Source organism: Natrix helvetica (genome assembly GCF_964273705.1).
Source record: "Natrix helvetica genome assembly, chromosome: 2".
Taxonomy (NCBI): Eukaryota; Metazoa; Chordata; class Lepidosauria; order Squamata; family Natricidae; genus Natrix; species Natrix helvetica.
This window is the reverse complement of record NC_138552.1, coordinates 87577-105452: the sequence shown is the minus strand read 5'-3', so window position 1 is coordinate 105452 and position 17876 is coordinate 87577. Positions and strand designations below refer to the sequence as shown.

At 58.9% G+C, this 17876-nt stretch overlaps 2 protein-coding genes across 4 annotated transcripts in view; one reads left to right on the top strand and one right to left on the bottom strand.

The window, feature by feature from the left end:
* Positions 1-1954: 1954 nt before the first annotated feature.
* On the top strand, positions 1955-7447 carry SPAG8 (sperm associated antigen 8). 2 transcript variants are annotated; one of them, XM_081941334.1, is made up of 7 exons: positions 1955-2077; positions 2281-2530; positions 2726-2900; positions 4644-4689; positions 6723-6840; positions 6919-6981; positions 7224-7447. In XM_081941334.1, the coding sequence occupies exons 1-7, from the start codon at positions 2064-2066 to the stop codon at positions 7344-7346; spliced, it is 789 nt and encodes a 262-aa protein (XP_081797460.1). In that variant the 5' UTR covers positions 1955-2063; the 3' UTR covers positions 7347-7447. The 2 variants fall into 2 exon arrangements, with proteins under 2 accessions (XP_081797460.1, XP_081797461.1); XM_081941335.1 differs by lacking the exon at positions 6723-6840.
* Positions 7448-17876, bottom strand: part of NPR2 (natriuretic peptide receptor 2) — a 27907-nt gene continuing 17478 nt past the window's right edge. The window contains exons 4-22 of one of the 2 annotated variants that reach the window (XM_081941332.1): positions 14726-14861; positions 14411-14505; positions 14130-14256; positions 13788-13872; positions 13456-13576; positions 13234-13308; positions 13070-13147; positions 12853-12957; positions 12685-12756; positions 12292-12451; positions 12042-12203; positions 11076-11244; positions 10492-10638; positions 10274-10397; positions 9115-9183; positions 8838-9012; positions 8650-8748; positions 8187-8278; positions 7448-8082 (exon numbers count right to left, since the gene is read on the bottom strand). In XM_081941332.1, the coding sequence (XP_081797458.1) occupies positions 8023-8082; positions 8187-8278; positions 8650-8748; positions 8838-9012; positions 9115-9183; positions 10274-10397; positions 10492-10638; positions 11076-11244; positions 12042-12203; positions 12292-12451; positions 12685-12756; positions 12853-12957; positions 13070-13147; positions 13234-13308; positions 13456-13576; positions 13788-13872; positions 14130-14256; positions 14411-14505; positions 14726-14861 (2151 nt within the window). In that variant the 3' untranslated portion in view covers positions 7448-8022. Of the gene's footprint in view, positions 8083-8186; positions 8279-8649; positions 8749-8837; positions 9013-9114; positions 9184-10273; positions 10398-10491; positions 10639-11075; positions 11411-12041; positions 12204-12291; positions 12452-12684; positions 12757-12852; positions 12958-13069; positions 13148-13233; positions 13309-13455; positions 13577-13787; positions 13873-14129; positions 14257-14410; positions 14506-14725; positions 14862-17876 lie in introns of those variants that run through there. The other variant, XM_081941333.1, reaches the window with a different exon arrangement.

The window sequence follows — 17876 nt, the reverse complement described above, 5'->3', positions numbered from 1 at the left end:
ACTGTTTATGCTGATGCGAATTTTGCAGCTGCTATAGATAATAGGAAGTCAACTTCCGGCATAGCCTTTATGCTAGGTGGTGTACTGATTGGATGGAGGTCGATACGACAGAAACACATAAGCTTATCCACAATGGAAGCTGAGTTTTCATGTTTGTCGTTGACATGTACTGAGCTGATATATTATAAGCAGTTGCTTATAGATATGGGATTAAGTATCAATGAACCTTTTACTGTTTATGAAGATAATCAGGCAGCAATAAAAATGGCGACTAGTTTAGCTATTAAGACGAGATCGAAGTATACTGATTTGAGGTATCTTAATGTTCGACAAAGCATTAAGGATGGCCTGATAAAGTTGGAATATTGTTCAACTGAAGACAATTTAGCAGACAACTTCACTAAGGCACAAAGTTCAGTGAAATATACCTCATCATGTGAAGGTTATCATCTTACATTGTGAGTGGATATATTGATCTACCCAAAGGGGAGAATGTTAGGGTGTAACCAACAAGTTGGGTAGACAATATATTGCACAAGGTATGTTATGTATCTTTAAGAGAGGAGATCTGCTAATTAGTAGATTACAGCATATAAATTGCAGCTGATGTTCTCTCTCTTTCTCTCTCTTGATTGATGTATGATAACTGCTGTCTAACTGTTACTACTGTTGCTACTACTTACTGTGTGAAAGTTATTTGCTACTTGTATCCAAGTTATCTTGGTAGTATTGGACTGTTTTTTCTGTGTATGACTTTTTGGCTGTGTTTATGGATTTTGCTATATTCTTCAAAAAGTAAAGTTTATTTTGTTACTTTACTATCCATTATTCAGTGTGGTTGCTTTATCTATCGCACGTTGCGTATACTTTACAGGGTTGCTCTGTTATAACCTCAACCTGGGGTTCATTGCTAGTGCTTAATCGCACCAGTACCTAACACTAGCGCTGGCACCAGTGTCGGGATCCAGAATCTCTTCCTTCAGGAGAAGGAAAGGGTGAGCAAGGACCCTCCTTGGCCCCCCAGGACAGCATGCACAAAGACACCCCCCCCCCACAAAAACACAGTTTCAGCCCTTCTTCCTATTGAATAGAAGCGACATCTTCCCCCCCTGGTGCATGCATGTGCGCGCACACAGAGTCAGGGGACAGCCACGGGGCATTTTCCTGCCTCTCTTCCAGGCTCCTGAGCTGAAACCCTGCCTGGGAAGCACCTGTTGCAGTGGCGGTGTGGAGAGCTGGGTCTGAGGGCAGCTAGGACAGAGAGTCACACATTCTGCAGGCGGCTGTCCGAAGGGCGTCCACACTCTACCCCCCCCCCCAGACCCAACATGGCTTTTTGGCCTGCAGAGTCGCTCTCCGCTCAGGCACCAGTTGTGGGGGCTGGGCATCCAGGCTGCTGGACCAAGACCCCGTGTGGGCATGGGGCAAAGAGGGGGTAGGTCTAGTGGCCCTGGGCAATGTCTGTGTCCTCCCCGGGCATCCTGCTTTGGCCTTCACACAACCCTCTGGAGTTGCAGCTGCCCAAACTGAGCAGAGGCTGGGATGGAGCCGTTTGGGCCACCTTGGCGGACAACCTCTCTCCAGGGACCTGGACCGGGTGGACTTTTAATCCAACTGCCATCTTGCCTTTTTTGAAGACAAGGGTAGCCACGACCCCCGCCCAAGGCACAGCACAAGCGAAGACAGAGCTAGGGAAAGCACCTCCCAAGACAGCCGCAGGGCCTCCGCTACTTCTCGGAGGTCGCTGGCCGGGCAGCCCTGGCCAGCCTGACCGGGGAGGGGCCATGTCCCATCTGCTGTCGGGCAGGGAGTGGGGCTGTGACCTCGCCTCCTTCGGGGACTCTCGGGGCAGCCTTGGGCCGCGCACGAAAGGCAGCTGCGCCCTGGGCTGCCTCCCCGCCACAGTCGCGCGCTCGCTCGCTCATTTGCGCCGGCCGGGGTGGGGGGTGGGGGGAGAACGGACCCCGCCCACCGCTCCCCTCCTCCTCCTCGCCCTCTGACAACCAACGGCCGGCCGCGCCGGCTTCCGCGTCTCCGTGGAGACCAGCCAAGCGTTGGCCGCGATGGAGGCGGACAGGTGAGCTGGACCGCGATGGAGCCGCCACCCCCACCGACCCTGCTCGCCCGCGGCTTCCGGCCTCGGGAGCGGGGCGGGGGGGTCCTCGGTGCCCTGGGCGTTCTCGGCAGGGCGGTGGGTGGCCGGAGCAGCCGGGGCCTCTTCCCGCCTCCCAGCGCCCCACCGACCGCCACCCGCCGCTCTCCCGTCTCTTCCCCGACCAGCGAGGAGGAGCCCCGCGGGAGCCCGGCGGAGACGGCCCCCTGTCCTGCGGAGAGGCCGCCGGAGCCCGAGGCACACCTGCAGGCCGCAGAGACGCACCCGCTGGAGCTGCCGCCCTGCCACGGCGTGTCCGGGCCGTACCTGGGGGAGCTGCCGGCCGCCGATCTGGAGCAGCCCCCGCCCTGCGTCCCGGAGGCGCCGAGGGAGCCGCCCGCCCGCGGCCAGTGCCTAATGCACAACTGGCAGGAAGAGGTCAGGGCAGCGGCCTCCGCATCCCCAGCGCAGTCCCTGCCTGGCCCGCGTGGGAGGGGCTTCCGAGCGACCCTTCCCCTCCTGCGCTGTAGAGCCAGCGGGGCAGGTGGGACCAAGCTGGGGGGAGTAACTGGGGGGGGGGGCTGGCCCTGTGGGGGGTGGAGCATTCTTTGATTCCATGTTTGCTTCTCCCAGAGAGCCACCAATGATCTGGACCATGTGCCGAGACCCGAGTATGGAACCGAGGGCTTTTTCTACCGGCATGGGCATCCTGGCCTCCTCACCCTTGACTTCCTGGCCGGCACCCCCACGACCACCACGATGAAGGACTCCTATCCTCGCCCAGTGAAGACGGGGCTCCCTGTGCGAGGTGGGCAACAGGACAGGAGGGGGCCCAGGAGAGGCTCCCGACGCCTGTGCAGGGAGAGGAAGGGGTTCTCTCGGGGTTGGCTGCCATGCTGCTCCGGAGGATTAGCCAGGTGGAGGAGTTCATTCTCCCCACCCTGGAGGCCACTTGTTTCCCCCTCACTAGAAAGCCAGGCAGCCCCAATCGGGTAACCAAGGGACGGGGAGTTTGGCTGCTCCCTTTGGGCCTGTTGTGGCTTCCGATCAGGATACAGACAACCCTGATGTGCAACCTTGCAACTCTTCTTGGCCTTTCCCCCAAAACAGCCCCCGGAAGTTCTCCGTCATCCATCAAGTCCCACAAGGGTTTTTTCAAAAGGCAACTGGACTTTCTTGGTTTTCCTTTGAAGACATTTTGCTTCTCATCCAAGAAGCTTCTTCAGTGCTGAGTGAATGGTGGAGAACGGAAGGTTTTATATTCCTTGCAGTCCTCTGGTCGTTAGTCCTCTTTCTGAGAGTCCTTGAGGCTACTTGGAAGACCCAGTTAACCTCCAAGGGAAAACAAAAACAAATACCCAGTTACCTTTTGAGAAAGAGCCTTTGGTCAGCCTCCTGGGCAGCTTCTCTGGTCAACAGGAAGTCCTTCCGAAGATGCTTCAAAGAGACGCTTTGGCTTCAATTCCACACAGACCCCTTTCCCCTCTAAAGCATCTAGGGTTTATTTTTGAAATGATGGGTAGTGCTCAACTTACAACCGCTTGTTTAATGACTGCTCAAAGTTACAATAGCACCTTAAAAAGTGACTGACAGCCGGTGCTCACCTTAGAACTGCTGAAGGGCCCTTGGTGCCCTGGGACTGCCCTTTGCAACGTCCCCAGACAGTGTCCGGCAAGTGAAGTCAGTGGGAAAGTCACAATCATGTCACTGCTCTCTTGAGGGTGGATTTTCCACGTCCAAGGGTGGCCATAAGTCGAGGACTACCTGTACTGTAAAACTGTAGAGGGACAGGTTGCGACCCACGATGCGCTGCTCTCCTTCCTCGCAAAGGTAGATTTTGCCTTCTGCCTGACTCCTTCGGGTGGCCGAGCAGAGAGAAGAAGCAGCTTCTAGGAAGGCCTTCAGTTTCCCAAAAATGGGTCATGCCAGGCCCCCACAGCTCATGGAGGGGAAAAGGCCACCCTGCTCACTTGAAAATCCAGGGCGGGAGGGGGGAGGGGCTAAGAATCAGTTGGCCTGCAGATCAGCTAGAGGGTGTCTCCGGGGCTGGAGCAGGGAGCCCTGCAGTGAGTCCTGGAGGCGCCTGGTGGCAGATCCTTCCGGACTGTGGCTGTGAATGTGCTCCTTTTTTTTAAAATGGGGAGTGAGGGAGGGAGTGAGGGAGTGAGGGAGGGAGGGAGGGAGGGAGGGTGGCTGCAGGCTGTCCTTGTTTTTAGACAGGTAGGAATCACCCAGAGCCTCTTCGAAGGGGCTGTGCGAGATCCCCAAGCCATCTGGGCAGCCACCTAATCCTGCCTCCATAATGGGAAACAGAGCCTGCTGGAGCCTCCAGCTGGCCTTCTGGTTCTGCCTTGAATGAAAGAGGGTTGGGGGCCGGTTGTCTCAATTGGGGGCACCAGGGGGTGTTGGTGGGGATGGCTTTCTCCCATCTCCTCCCCCCCTACGGAAGCCTGGGCCCCACCTTCCTGTCTCCGTTCCTGGGCAAGGTCCTTCTCCAGCCTCCCCATGGAAGCCCCCACCCCACTTGTCTCTCTCCTCCTTCTATCCCCAGGGAAACGAGAGGCCATGATGGAGCATCTCCTGTACCAGAAACACAGGTGAAGAGCATGAGCTTCTCCCCCCTCCCCCCCCCCCGGCCACTTGGCACCCAGGCATTGCTGTGGGCCTGTCAAGGCCAAAGGACGGCCTCTTTCCTCCAACTGGTCTGGATAGTGAATAAGAGTTGAAAGGGATCTTCTAGTCCAACCCCCTACTCAAGCAGGAGATCTTACTCCCTTTCAGACAAGTAGCTGTCCAGTCTCTCTTCTTAGGAACCTCCAGTCAAGAAGCACCCAAAACCTCTGGAGGGAAGCCCTTCCACTGGTCAATTGTTCTGTTAGGAGGTTTCTCCTTAGTTCTAGGTTGCTTCCCCCCTTGATCAGTTTCCATCTGTTGCTTCTTGTCCTGCCTTCAGGTGGTTTGGGGAGCAGGTTGACCCCCTTGTCCCTGAGGCAGCCTCACAGACATTGGAAGGCTGCTATCATATCCACCCTGGTCCATTAAGGTAAACCTACCCAATTCTTGCAATCATTCTTCACCTTCAGCTGCCTAAGAGAGTGTCCTGGAGCCTGCTTAAGAGAGCCTCCGAAAGGGGAAGCTGAGGAGCGAGTGGGCAGGGGCCAGCATGAAGTGGTTGATGCGAGGACTGGGAGCAGAGGGTGGGACTACCCGGGCCTTTCTTCCCTTGCAGAAGGGAAGAGCCCAGGTCTTCCAGGGGCCTTTTGCCAGGGAGCTGAGCCACAGCACCAATCATGGAAGGCTCTCCAGTCTTGCCCAAGCACCGGTGGGAGGCCACGTTGCCCAACCCTGGAAGCTGAAAGAGCGACGAAAGAGAACCAGGCAGGAAAGGCCAGGGTGGGATGTGGGGCACCGGACAGCGAAGATTGGCCAGGCAGAGAGTGGCAGCAGCAGCTGCACAGGGGGACCAGGCCAGAGAGAAGAATCTGCAAGGCAAGTGGCAGCAGCAGCAGGAGGCCTGCGCATTTCCACAGAAGTGCTAGGGAAAGGGAGGTGGGCTGTCCCACCCACCCCCACCCCCCGCACCACTCAATTAGGGTTTCCTTGGGTTGAAAGAACTCCAGCAGGCCGATGGCTGCAGACGTCCACTGTGGCCAGCAGACATGCAAGGACACTCCCAGGGGCCCCTGCAGTTGCAGGGGGGCAGCCGATGTCCAGACTGCAGAGCAGGTTGGCAGGTGGAGCCCTGCAAAGGAATTCACTCCCCCTTCCCTCCTCATTTGCCAAGAAGCCCTGGAGCCTCCCCACTGTGGCCTTCCCTGCTGTGAACAAGGGATTCACATGCGGAGGGACACAGGGCCTGCTCATTCAACCGTGACATGGGGGTGGAGGGGATCCTGGGGCTGGCGGAAGCTCCCTTTAGCGCTGCTGCTGCTGCTGATCTCGGGACTTTTACTTGCCCTTCTAGCCCGACCAGCTGGCAGGGATGGGCACGGTGGCATGAAGCCACCAGAGCTGTGCCAGCCCTTTCCCTGCGCCTGGGAGGAGATCCCGCCCCTCCCTCAGTCGTGGTGACTGGATAGCGGCCGAGTTAGAACCTTGACAAAGAGCCCGATAAGCGTTTGCCGTGTTGCTCCCAACCTTTTACCCACCAGGAGTGGCCTCCTTTGAGACTGGCACACAGGAGCCCTGCAAGGAATGCTCCGGCAGTGCCAAAGCCCACTTTCTTGGGGAAACCAATGAAAGGACCCTGCAGGTGTTGGGTGATTTCTTTTATTCATAAAAGACTTGGTTCAGCTTGAAAAATGATCCTCGCCTTTCTGCCCTCCGTCTAGAAAATGAACGTATAAAATCTTTCCAGGAGGAGGTTTCTACGGGGCTGGGGGCTGCAGTGACCCCCACCAGCCTTCCTTCCCCCAACTGCTGGTGACCCCCCAAAATTCCCTGGGTTCAGTGCCGTTGATGGAGCTGGAGGTCCCACACCTGGCTTGACAAGGGAAACCCTCTGGTCCCTGAGGTGTCTTCTGCCCCCTGGGGGGGAGGGGGCAAGAGAGCCATCTGCAACCAGCCCTCCCCCCCCCTTTCTGCCAGTGCAGCTCCTGACTCAGCTGCTGTTGTCACCGTTGGTTTGCAGCACCAGCCTCTTGGCGGGCGACACCCACCCTCCGCCTGAGCCCATGGAGTCCCTCTCCATCACCCACTGGGACTACAAGCAGGAGGGCTTCCATTCTGCCCCCCTGCCCCCCACCCAGGTAAGGGCCCCTGCTGGCCAGAATAGCAGCCACCCCCTTCCCTCCTGTGCTTCCTCATGACTTCCTCTCCCTTTGCAGCCCCACGACTACCGGCTGGAACAACCACAGACCTTCTGGCTTGAACATGCCCAGCAGGTGCCGGTGAGTGCCACCCTCTCCAACCTGTTGTTGCCATGCCTTTCTGCCCCCTCCCATTAGGCTTGTCCTTGAGAGGCTGTGAAGGACACGGCATGCGGGCGGGCAGCCCGGGCACCTGTTGTTCCAGCAGGGAGGGTTTGTCCTGGCCAGGCGGCTCGAACCCAGCCACGAGGGCGGGTGACGCATGCCAGGAGGGAAGCTTCGCCCACCCGGCTGCTCTCCAGCCTTTTTACTCCTCTGCACAGGGCACCTCCAGCATACGGACTGGCGACACCCCTTTCAGGAAGTGTGCAACGTTCACCACCCCCCTCCCAGAATGCCTCGACCAGCCGTCGCTGCACAGCCCAGAAAACTGCCCCAACCTGTGAACACTTCCTTGCCGCCCCCTGGCCCATTGGGAAAGCACCAAGCTCATGCAGGCGGAGGGGGATGGAGAGACCCTTCCTCAAAGTGTTGGTTTCCCTGTGAAATTCCTGCAAGAGCTGAAGGCCCAACCCCCAAAGCCGTTTCCAGGAAGTTCCCTTGCGGCCCCACCATCACCACCACCACCAAAGCATCCGTGGCTGGACAGAGCCTTTGCCATCCCTTCTCCTGCTAAATGGAGGAGGAGGAAGAGGCTGTTCTCCCTCTTTCAATTCGGACAAAACCGCTTGCCTGGTTCCTGAATTTGCAACCAAAGGGGGGAAATGAGCAGCAGGGCTGAAAAGGCTGGCTTAGCCGGGGTGCGGGGCATCGAATGAGGCCAGGAGCCCCAGCGGGCAAAGGGCATCGGCAGTTGGGTCAGCAGGTGTGTTCCTGCTGCCCAGCTGTCACAGGCCAGGCGGGGAAGACCCCTTGGTGTCCAGGGCAGCAAGAGCCCCCCCTGCCTGCTCCAGGCATAGCGCTGCCTCTCCCGGCGCAAAGCCCTCCTGTCCTGCAGGCTGGCTGCCTGATGCCCTCCCTCGCTGCTCCAAGGCAGGGCAGACCCACCACCCGTCCGTCCGTCCATCTGTTCGTTTGTGGGAGCAGCTGCTCCTGCTGGGTCCCCACAGAGGGAGGGCCCCCTCAGATGACAGCCGTCTTCTCTTCGCCCAGCAGCCAGTAGGTCCTCATCTTCCCTTTGCCCTGCGGGAAAGCAGACGCCAGCTGGTGAGGGGCCCCTGCTCCCTTTCTTGCAATGCAGCCCACCCCTCAGAGCAGGGAAAGGGTATCCCCCTCCCCACACCCACCTTCATCTCCACGTCCCCCCGGAGCTCCAGCAGAAAGCAGCCAAACTCATCCAGGATCTCCTTGGTGGCTGCCGAGATGTGGATCTTCAAGGCTGGAAGGGAGGGGGGCAGGAGAGTGAATGCCCCCCAGGGTCCTCTGCCCAAGGAGCCCAGCAGCGGCGGGGTCTTGGGGCCCACAGCAGTGACAGAGACCGCAATAAAGTTGATTAGTCTAAACTAGGGAGGCTTTAGCTGTTCCTGTTGGGGCCCCCTCGCCCTTAAGGAGGTCTCGGCCTCTGGGGAATGAGGCTACCATTGCATCCCAATGGAGCCTCTGCTGAAGACGAGAGGAGATCCACAAGGAAGCTGGGGGGGGGGGCTGGAAAGAAGGTGGAGGGGGGCAGAAGCACCAGTAGCAGGCTCCAGGGGAGTGGGTGGTGAGGATGCACAGACCCTGCAGACAGAGCATTGCGGGGGGTCTCACCCTCGCCATTGGACTCCATGCGTGAAGCCGTGTTGACTGTGTCTCCAAAGAGGCAGTAGCGTGGCATCTTGAGGCCCACCACTCCTGCACACACTGGCCCTGCAGGGAGGCAGAGGAGGGCGGCTGAACCGCTGGTGCTCTGTGCATGCTCGGGTGGGGTGGGCTGCACTCACCCGCTTGAGACTCACCCGAGTGGACCCCGATGCGCAGGCGCAGCTGCTCACTGGGCCGGTGCCGGATACGGAAGGTCTTCACAGCCTCCAGGAGCGCCAGGGCCATGCGGACGATCTCATGGGCGTGGAGCTTGCCGTTTTGGACAGGCAGACCAGACACCACCATGTAGGCATCCCCAATGGTCTCCACCTACGGCCAGGGCCAAGGAGCAGGGTCAGACGGGGAGGGGGAGGGCTCCCTGCAGGGCTGCTGTAGAGGAAGAGCCCCTCCCCCCATCCCAGCCAGGCTCACCTTGTAGACGTCAAAATTGTCAATGATGGCATCAAAGCAAGTGTAGAGGTCATTGAGGAGCGTCACCACCTGATGGTGGGTGGGAGAGAGACAGGTGAGCTGGCTGGGCAGGTGAGGGGAGTCTAATCGAGCAAGAGCAGGTGGCCATCCGGGGCCAAGACCGAATGAGGCTGGGACCTTCCGGTACCGCAGTTCCTGCTGATGCCCCGGGTGGAGGGATCAACATTTTTGGGAAAGCGAGAAGAGACCAATTGACAGAGTTGAATGAGAAGGACCAGACTGGGGCCCCAGACACCCAGCCCTGCAGGAGGCATAAGGGACCATTGGGAGGGGGATGAACAGCAACTTTTGCATTTCCTCTGCTTCCCAACGGCTGCGTTCAGACAACTCCCTAAGCCAGCACCAAAACCCGATTGCTGTGTTCATATAATATGTGACACCGAACCACTGGAGGACTGGAATGTAGTAGCCCGATTCACGATCATTCCAAACCCCCCAAGGGACTTAGTAAGAACGTGGCACTGAGTTTGATGGGCTATGGTCAACACCATCGACCAGGGACGGTGAATCCTTTGGGGTCAACATGTCAAAAATTCAGAAAAGGCCCACCTTGATTCTGTGGCATGTAACACCCCCTCCAATTCACCTTGGTCAAAAGAGGCCTCTCCAGACCTCCCCACTCCCCTCCCCTCTGGACTACACTCCAGGACCCTCAGAGAATGGTCAACTTCCAGAGTGTCCGGAGGCCTGGCATACCACCGCAAATGGCGTGGCGTGTCCCCTGTGACAGAGAGTCCATAGGTTTACCATTACTGCAATAGACCACTTTAACACAGCCATTCCACTTTTCCCAACAATTGGTACCTATGTAAGTCCCGGCCTTCTGCTTTGGGCCAGCCATATTTATTGGTGGCAGCACTGCATGCAGGGCTCCCCATCTACACTGAGTGAGGAAAACAGACCTTACCCCAACTCTTCAGTGGAGGAACCTGGGAGCTCCTGACATTCAAGGGTAACTGTCTGGCGGGAATCTGTCCTTGGACCTGCTCCAGCCAGAGGGTGGGCGGGGGGGGAGACTTCTCCAAGCCCAAACCAAGGAATCAGCCACATCCATTTCAGACATGCAAGGGACTACCTACCCACCTGTGCTGCAGCCTACCTGCATGGGGGTGCTCTCTGCTGACAAGGAGGTGAACCCTACAATGTCACTGAAGTAGATGGTGACACAGTCAAAGGCTTCGGCCTGCACCGTCTCGCCCCGCTTCAGCTGCTCAGCCACCGAACTGAGGGGTAGGAAGGAGAGGAGCTGCTGACCTTCCGAGCGGCCTCAGGCCACGGAGTCCCGGAGGGAGGGAGGGAGGCGGAAGTTGGACTCACTGGGGCAGGATCTGGTAGAGCAGATTCTCCGCCTTGCGCTTCTCCTCCAGGTAGGCTTGCGTGCGCTCTTCCACCAGTTTCTCCAGGTTATTGGCGTACTGCTCCATGCGTGACAACAAGTTGTCCAGGATGCTGGTACTTCCTTCCCTGAGTCAGAGGTAGAGGGCAGGGTCCATAGTGTGGCAGCAGGGTGGGGGAAGGGAAAGCGGCCAGGACTGGGCATGGCAGGTGCCATGCCATTACATTCCCCACCCCTGAACCCCTCCCTCGGAAGACTTTGGGTGAGAGGCAACACTGTTGTAGGTTGGGGACTGTGGGAGAATCTGCCCTGCTGGAGTAGCCTCAGTTTCCACATACACCCCCAGCCCTGACTTCTCCTCCAGGTGCCCTGCCTGCCCTCCTGAGCGGCTTCTCCAGGGCCGTGTGGGGAGGAGACCTTCTGCCCTTTCTCGCTCAGAGGGTCAGAAGCTGAAGCAGGAAAAACTCTCTCTCTCTCTCTCTCTCTCTCTCTCTCTCTCTCACACACACACACACACACACACACACACACACCAATCCTCCAGGATGGGAGGAGGAGGCCTTACCTGTTGAACCGCCGGATGAAGGCTTTAATCTGGGTGAAATCCGGGCGCTCTGCTGGCTGCTGAGCCCAGCAGCGCTCCATCAGGACAGCCAGCTCCTCGCTGTGCAGGCGGGTGTCGGTGGTGGGCCGGAAGTAGGGCGGCTGACCGTTGCACACCTTCTGCACAACCTCTGGGGGGGAGGAGTGGGGCGGGATGCACAGGAGTGAATGTGGGGGCAATGGGATGGAGGCACAGCTGACTTGTGGGGGGAGGGGGTGACTGGCTGCTGGGACAATGAGGAGAGAGAAGTGAACATGGCAATCCTGGGGGTGCGGGTGGAGGACGAGGGGGGGACACTGGAAAGACAGAGGTCACAGGGTCAAACCTGGGTGGTCACAAGTAGCAGAATCCAGCCAACGGCACAGCCAGCACCACTACCCCTTTTGCCATTCTCTGGGCTGGAAGCCCCCATCTTGAATTCAGGCAGTGCCATCCTCTCCCTCCACCTCAGGTGCGGCTGTGGCAGCCAGAGCCCCGGTGAGCTGGTGGAAGAGGCTGGATGGGGATGGGGATCCTTCTCCCCAGGTGAGAAGCCCTTGCCTGCTCTCTGGGGAGGCCCAGAAGACGTAAGTGCAGTCCAAGCATCCCCCCACCCCAGAGGGGCTCCAGGCGTGCATCTCCCAGGAGCCCAGAGGCATTACTTCCCCGCCTCTTCAGCAGCGCCCCTCAGATGGCCGGTCCCTCTGCTGGATCAATCCAGGCCGGAGGACTCCTTGGCTGCAAGAGGTCAGCGCAGGGCATGGTGGGAGGAAAGGAGGGACCCGGCTGCCTCCACTGCTGACCTTTCCTGATTCTCCGAGCGGAGGCAGATTGGTCAAGCAGCACCCCACTTCCTGATCAGCGCAGGCTGGAGGCCAGAGGGCCGGCATTTGCCAGGGAAAGCTACCAGGCTCTGGGCTTCCGCTCGGACCCCCGGCCCCTCCTCACCCTTGGGGCTGAGCTCTAGGCCCTCCACGTAGAAGGCACCGCTGCGCAGGGCGACCTCCTGCAGGATGATCCCAAAGCTGTAGACGTCCGCCTTCTGCATGGCCGGCGGGGGCGGGAGCAGCGTCCCCTTCTGCAGCAGCTCCGGGGCTGTCCACAGCTTCTCTGGAGCAGGAGCCAGAGAGTCTGCGGTCAGGGGGGTGTAGGGCTTGGGCTTCCCCAGGGGCCACAGGGGCGCTTGCCGGGCACTCACTGGCATAGAGCGCATGGTTGCCCTCACTCTCGTGGCCCTGGCGGAAGCTGGCCAGGCCATAATCCGTGATCTTGAGCACGAAGCGACTGTCCACCACGCAGTTGCAGGACTTGAGGCTGCCATGGTAGCCAATGATGCTGTTGTGCAGGAAGGCCATGCCCTGTGTGGAGCGGGAGGGGGGGGGAGGGACAAAGCAGCTGCCGAGGGGAGAAGGAGGAAGGGAGGCTGAGCCCCATCCGATGAGGGGGGTAGATTGGGGAAGGTTTACGGATGCACACTCAGAAGCCTGGAGAAGCTAGCAGAGCCTCCTCCAGGAGGACCTCCGGGGTGAGGGAAATGGCCGGGTGTCTCGCGCAATCCCCCCTCTCGGTTGCCAGAAGCCCCTCTCCTCACCTTGACAATGTCATTGATGAGGGCGTAGCGGAACATCCAGTCCAGGTTGATGCTCTCGTTCTCCAGAATGTCCTGGGCAGGCCATGGGGGGGGCAGAGGTCAGCTTTGGCCACAGCCCAGCAGGGGGAATCCTGCCTCCCCCTCCCCCATCCTGGACAGCCGCCTCACCTGCAGACTGCCACGAGGACAGTACTCAGTCACGATGCAGATGTTGGGGGGATCAATGCAGGCCCCGATGAACCGGGTCAGGTGGTTGAACTGGATATCCCGCATCTGTGGGGCAGTGAGTATGGAGCGGGGGCCACTGCCAGTGTCTCCCTCCCTGCAGCAGAGGCTGCCACCCCCACAAGACCCGCAGAGTAGTCAGCCCCCCCCCCGTACATACGTGTTTGAGCTCGAACAGCACCTGCCGCGTGAGCTCAATCCGCTTCTTGTTGACGTGTTTAATGGCCACCACGTTTCCCTGGAGGGCAAGAGACGAGCGAAGGGGAGTTGAGCCGGCCTGGCCTCCAAGGCGGCTGGGGTGGAGTGGGGGGCAGAGGGTCTCACCTTGAAGAGTCCTGTGTTGGCAAAGATCTGGTACTTGCCGTGTGCTGTCATGAGGGAGCCATAACTGGAGCCACGCTGGAGAGAAGCCACGGCAGAGAGTCACAGGCAACCGAGGGCGAGTGGGCAGGAGGGGGGAAGTACTCCATAAAAGCTGGGGGGCTGGGGAACAGGTGGGGGTCTGGGTCTTGGAGGAACACCCCGTGGGTGCCCCATAGTACCTACCAGCGAGAGGGTGAGTCGGCTGCCCGCCCCCTTGTGGTAGCGCTCCGAGCCCCCAAACTGCAGGTCCTCCCAGCGTATCCGCCACAGCATGCTAGCCAGCTCCTTCTCCAACATCAGCTTCCTGCCAAGAGCCACAGCTGAGCTCCCTGACCCAGCCATGGCCCCTCCCCAAGCCCCCTGCCACTGGACCCAGCCTGGGCTCAGGGCTGAGCCTGCAGCACAAGAGCCAGAAGAGGTGGCCACTACATCCATGCCCCTCCCCCGGTTTTTGGCCAGGGCACCCTCTTCCCCCCCACTGAATTCCAGTGGCCCCGAAGAGTTTGCCCAGGCACCTGAAGATCAGGAAGCTGGAAACCCCAAACATGATGAAGGTGAGTCCGGCCCCCAGTGCCAGGATAGCCAGGGTGCTGAGCGTGCCTGCAAGGACACAGCAAATCAGGGAGGGTCCCCCGCCTGCCAGCCACCCCCAGAGAGGCACCCTGAAAGGCACAGGCTGGGTGTCACTGGTGGGTCTCTCTGGGTAGGGAGGGAGGGATAGGTCCACTGGGAGGGAGAGAACCAGCTACCCACAGCAGGCAGCCCATCCAAAGGAGGGAGGATAAAGGGGGGGGGGTCAGGGGTCCTCCAAAGCTCTCCTAGATTGAAGGGAGTCCTGTCTCTCCCCCTACACCCACCTTTGTCACAGGAAGGGTCATCCATGTCAAAACAAGGGGGGTTATCGAGAGGCGGCTGCCCCTTGACCCAGTGGATGGGGCCCAGCCACTTCAGCTGCTTCTCCGATCCCACGTAGTGTCCAACCACCTGTGGGCATGAGGCCAGATGTTGCTGTTCTCCCCCCCCCCATTCCCCCGGAGAATGAGGGGTGACTGCCCCAGACTTTTGCCCTCCAGGAGAAAGAAGGGCCAGGGAGGACCAGGATGCTGGGGGGTGGGGCTGCTGAGGGCCTCCAGCCTACCTGGTACTCGCCACTCTCCCCCTCCATCATGGCCCACAGGTTGAAGTCTGTGTCGCGGTCGTTGTTCTGATCCATGCTCACGGTGCCAGTGATCCCTGGAGGAGCAAAAGCGGCCACATATTTGGATCAGGTCCCTGGGATCACTTGGGGCCAGCAGCGCCGTCATCCTCATGGCTGGGGACAAGTCACTCCCCAGGGCATCTCACCCAGGAGGCCCTGCCTGGACCTGAGACCCAGACCTCCCCTCCAGCCCCCCCCCTCCACCTAATCAGGTCTCTTCTGAGTCTGGGACCGGCCTCCTTGCAGCCCCCGTACCCTGGAACCTGCGCCCCTTCATCTTCTCCAGGATGCGGCTGTTATTGAGCAGGGTGTCGCCCTCGCGGAGGGTCTCGTTCAGGGCCAAGGCGTAGAGGAGCAGCCCATCGTGGAAGCATCCGGCCACCAGGTTCTTCTGTTGTTGGGCGGGAGGAGCCAAAGAGGGAGAGGGAGGGATTGCTCGGTGCCCTCCGAGGCTCCTCCTGCTGGCAGGTCCAGTGACCAGGGAAGCCAAGCAGTCGAAGAGCCCAGACCCTCCCCCCCCACCCCCACCCCCCCGTCTAGAGTGGCAGCAGGAATATGGGGTTCCTGCCCCGTTAATTTAACCTGGCCTCAGATATGCGGTAACTTCGGATACCCCAAATTCCCATAAGTAAAGGCGTCTAAAGAGCAGGACTCAGGAGGTCTTCTCTGCTGGGATATAGCTGGCCCCACTTGCATCCAAGGCAGAGGGGCCCCTCCACCACTGCACCCCTGATGGCCCTTCGATCCGGAGTCTGAAACTAGGGAGGGTTTACTCTTATTTAAAGGCAGGAAACATGGATGCGGCTATTTCGGAAACGGGGAACAAAATCTCTCGGCTGCCCCAAAGGAGACCAGGAACAGCTGCGGGTTGCCAGCTCAGCTTTTGCCGACAACCCAGATTGCCTTCAGCCCGTTGCCTCCCGTGCCCCACCAGGCTGTCTGAGGGAGGATCCAGTCGCCAGTGTCCCTCCCCAGCCGGGTTCACACAAGAGGCCGAACTCGGCTAAATGGGCACCGGGGGCTCCTGCGATCCTAAATTGCATTATCCGAGGAACACAATCAAGAGCAAGAGAGGTACTTTTTATTTATGTAGCGTATGGCAGGTGTTAGCACCGAGGGGGCTGCTGCCTCTGGGAAAGGGATATTTGGGGCATTGTTATCTTTATGCCTGAATGCTGGGAGGCAATCAGGGGAGGCTCCTTTCTTGCCCCAAGTGAGGTACTGACACCACTCTATAAAGCCCTACCGAGGCCACCCCTGGAATCCTGCAACCACACCATAAAAAAGATGTTGAGACTCTGGAAAGAGTGCAGAGAGGAGCAACCAGGATGATGAGGGGACTGGAGGCTAAAAGATATGAAGAACGGTTGCAGGAACCAGGCGTGGCTGGTCTAGGGAAGAGAAGGACCAGGGGAGACAGGAGAGCAGTGTTCTGATATTTGAGGGGCTGCCACAGAGAGGAGGAAGGGGGTCAAGCTATTTTCCAAAGAACCTTTGAAGGCCAGAGAAGGAGTAATGGATGGAAACTGAACAAGGAGAGATTCAACCTGGAATTAAGGAGGACTTTCCTGAAAGTGAGAACAATCAACCCATGGAACAGAAGTTGCACTCGGAAGTTGTGTGAACTTCATCACTGGAGGCTTTCAAGAAGAGACTGGACTGCCATCGGTCAGTAGTGCGGCAAGGTCTCCTGCTTCAGTGGGGGGGGGGGGTTGGACTAGATGGCCTACAAGGTCCCTTCCATTAATCTATTCAATTCTGTTAATCTGCTCCAAGGCTCTGGCTGCAGAAGGGCCAGAAGGCAGCAGGGTGAGGGGGGGGGCATTGCTGTCAGGCCCTTGGGGGACTGAATGCAGCCGCTTGTCCTGCGGACTTCTCTGTGCTTGGGGACCGCAAATGAACAGTCCTGGTTATTCAGCCAACGGATTGGTCAGCAGGTGAACAGCCAATCAGGAAACAGATTTGCTCAGTGAACTATGAAGGGAGAGGTGTGAATGCAGCCCCCCCCTCTCTCCTTAAAGCCTCTTTCTGCCTGTCTGTGGGTTCCTGGGAAATGGCCCAGAGGGAGGGGAGCCTAAAAATAGGAGCAGCCCCATGGGGAGGGGGCAGGATGTGTGTGGGAGGTGGCCACTGTTTCCTGTCTGCACCCAGAGTCGCTTCCACAGCCTGGTGAAAGGGGCCCCTGATGCTTCCCCACCCCCATGGGAAGGAAAAGGTTAATTACTCACACTCACCTCTTGCAAAAGGGGAATGCACAAAAACAACCCCCCCCTCCCCAGTGCTGGGAGATCCAATGGGACCTCCCTGCCCCGGGTTCAAGGGCATCAGTTCAGCAAGGCAAGCAGCACTGCCCCAACTTCCTCCGCCCCAGTGCTGGCCCAGGAGGGGGCATCTGCTCTTCCAAAGGGCTTCCAGGCCAAACACCCCACCCTGAGAGGTGCCATTCACCTGAGCAGTGCGGAGGGGGGGGAGGCAGGCTGCTCCTCCCTGCAAGTAGCTGAAGAAGGCAGGGCTGGTGCTCTTTCGGGAGGAACACTCCCCCTACCCCCCCCCGCCCCCCTCGGCCAACCTGGTGAAGCTTATCCTGAGGCTTATCCTGTAAGGAACAGCCCTCGGAGAAGAACCCGCACCCAGACCTGCTTTGAACCAGGGTAGCCGTGTGCCCCTCTTATCCACACATGGCTGATGTCATTCCTGGGCCATCGCCAGGGAGAAGTTTGGGCAGAGATCAGAGGTGGGTGGCTCCCGGTTCGACTGAACCGGTGGAGGTATTTGGCGACCCAGGCTGGCACGCCCCAAACCGGTTCCGTGGTCGCCGCTGCTGTCGCCGGCATGTTGTTTAGTAGTGCGTGTGCGTGCGTAGTTCACTGTAAATTCTTCTGTGCATGCGTGAAGAACGTTTTACATTGAACTGCGCACGTACACAAAGCGTGAGCGAAGTGAACTGGTAGTAAAACAGGGAGCAACCCACCTCTGGCGGAGACTCCTGCCCTCAGCCTTGGAGGATGGGGGTGACACACATATACCCCTCCCTCTTCTGCCCAGCCCCTCAGGCTGCTGGCTGCCTGGACCAACCGGGTCCCCTCCCCAGGCCCTCAGAGTTGGCCTTGGCTGGCTGCAGGGGTGCCGAAGAGTTTCCCCTGTGGCCTCTCTCCTCTAGGCAGCCCAGAGCTTGTGGGGTCCCCCCCAGAGAGGGGGCTTTCAAAGTCCTGTACTCGGAATTTGTGGGAGCTTCATCACTGGAGGCTTTCAAGAAGAGACTGGACTGCCATTGGTCAGAAATGGTGTAAGGTCTCCTGCTTTGGGGGGGGGGGTTGGAGTAGATGACCTACAAGATCCCTTCCAACTCTGTGAATCTGAATCTGTAAAGCTCACTGCAAGCAGAGGCCAAGAAAGACCCTCCCAA

Coding starts and splice junctions, on each gene's coding strand:
- SPAG8 (XM_081941334.1), top strand. Junction 4,690..6,722: donor CTCCTGTACCAGAAACACAG/GTGAAGAGCATG, acceptor GTTGGTTTGCAG/CACCAGCCTCTTGGCGGGCG. Junction 6,982..7,223: donor AACATGCCCAGCAGGTGCCG/GTGAGTGCCACC, acceptor TCCTCTGCACAG/GGCACCTCCAGCATACGGAC.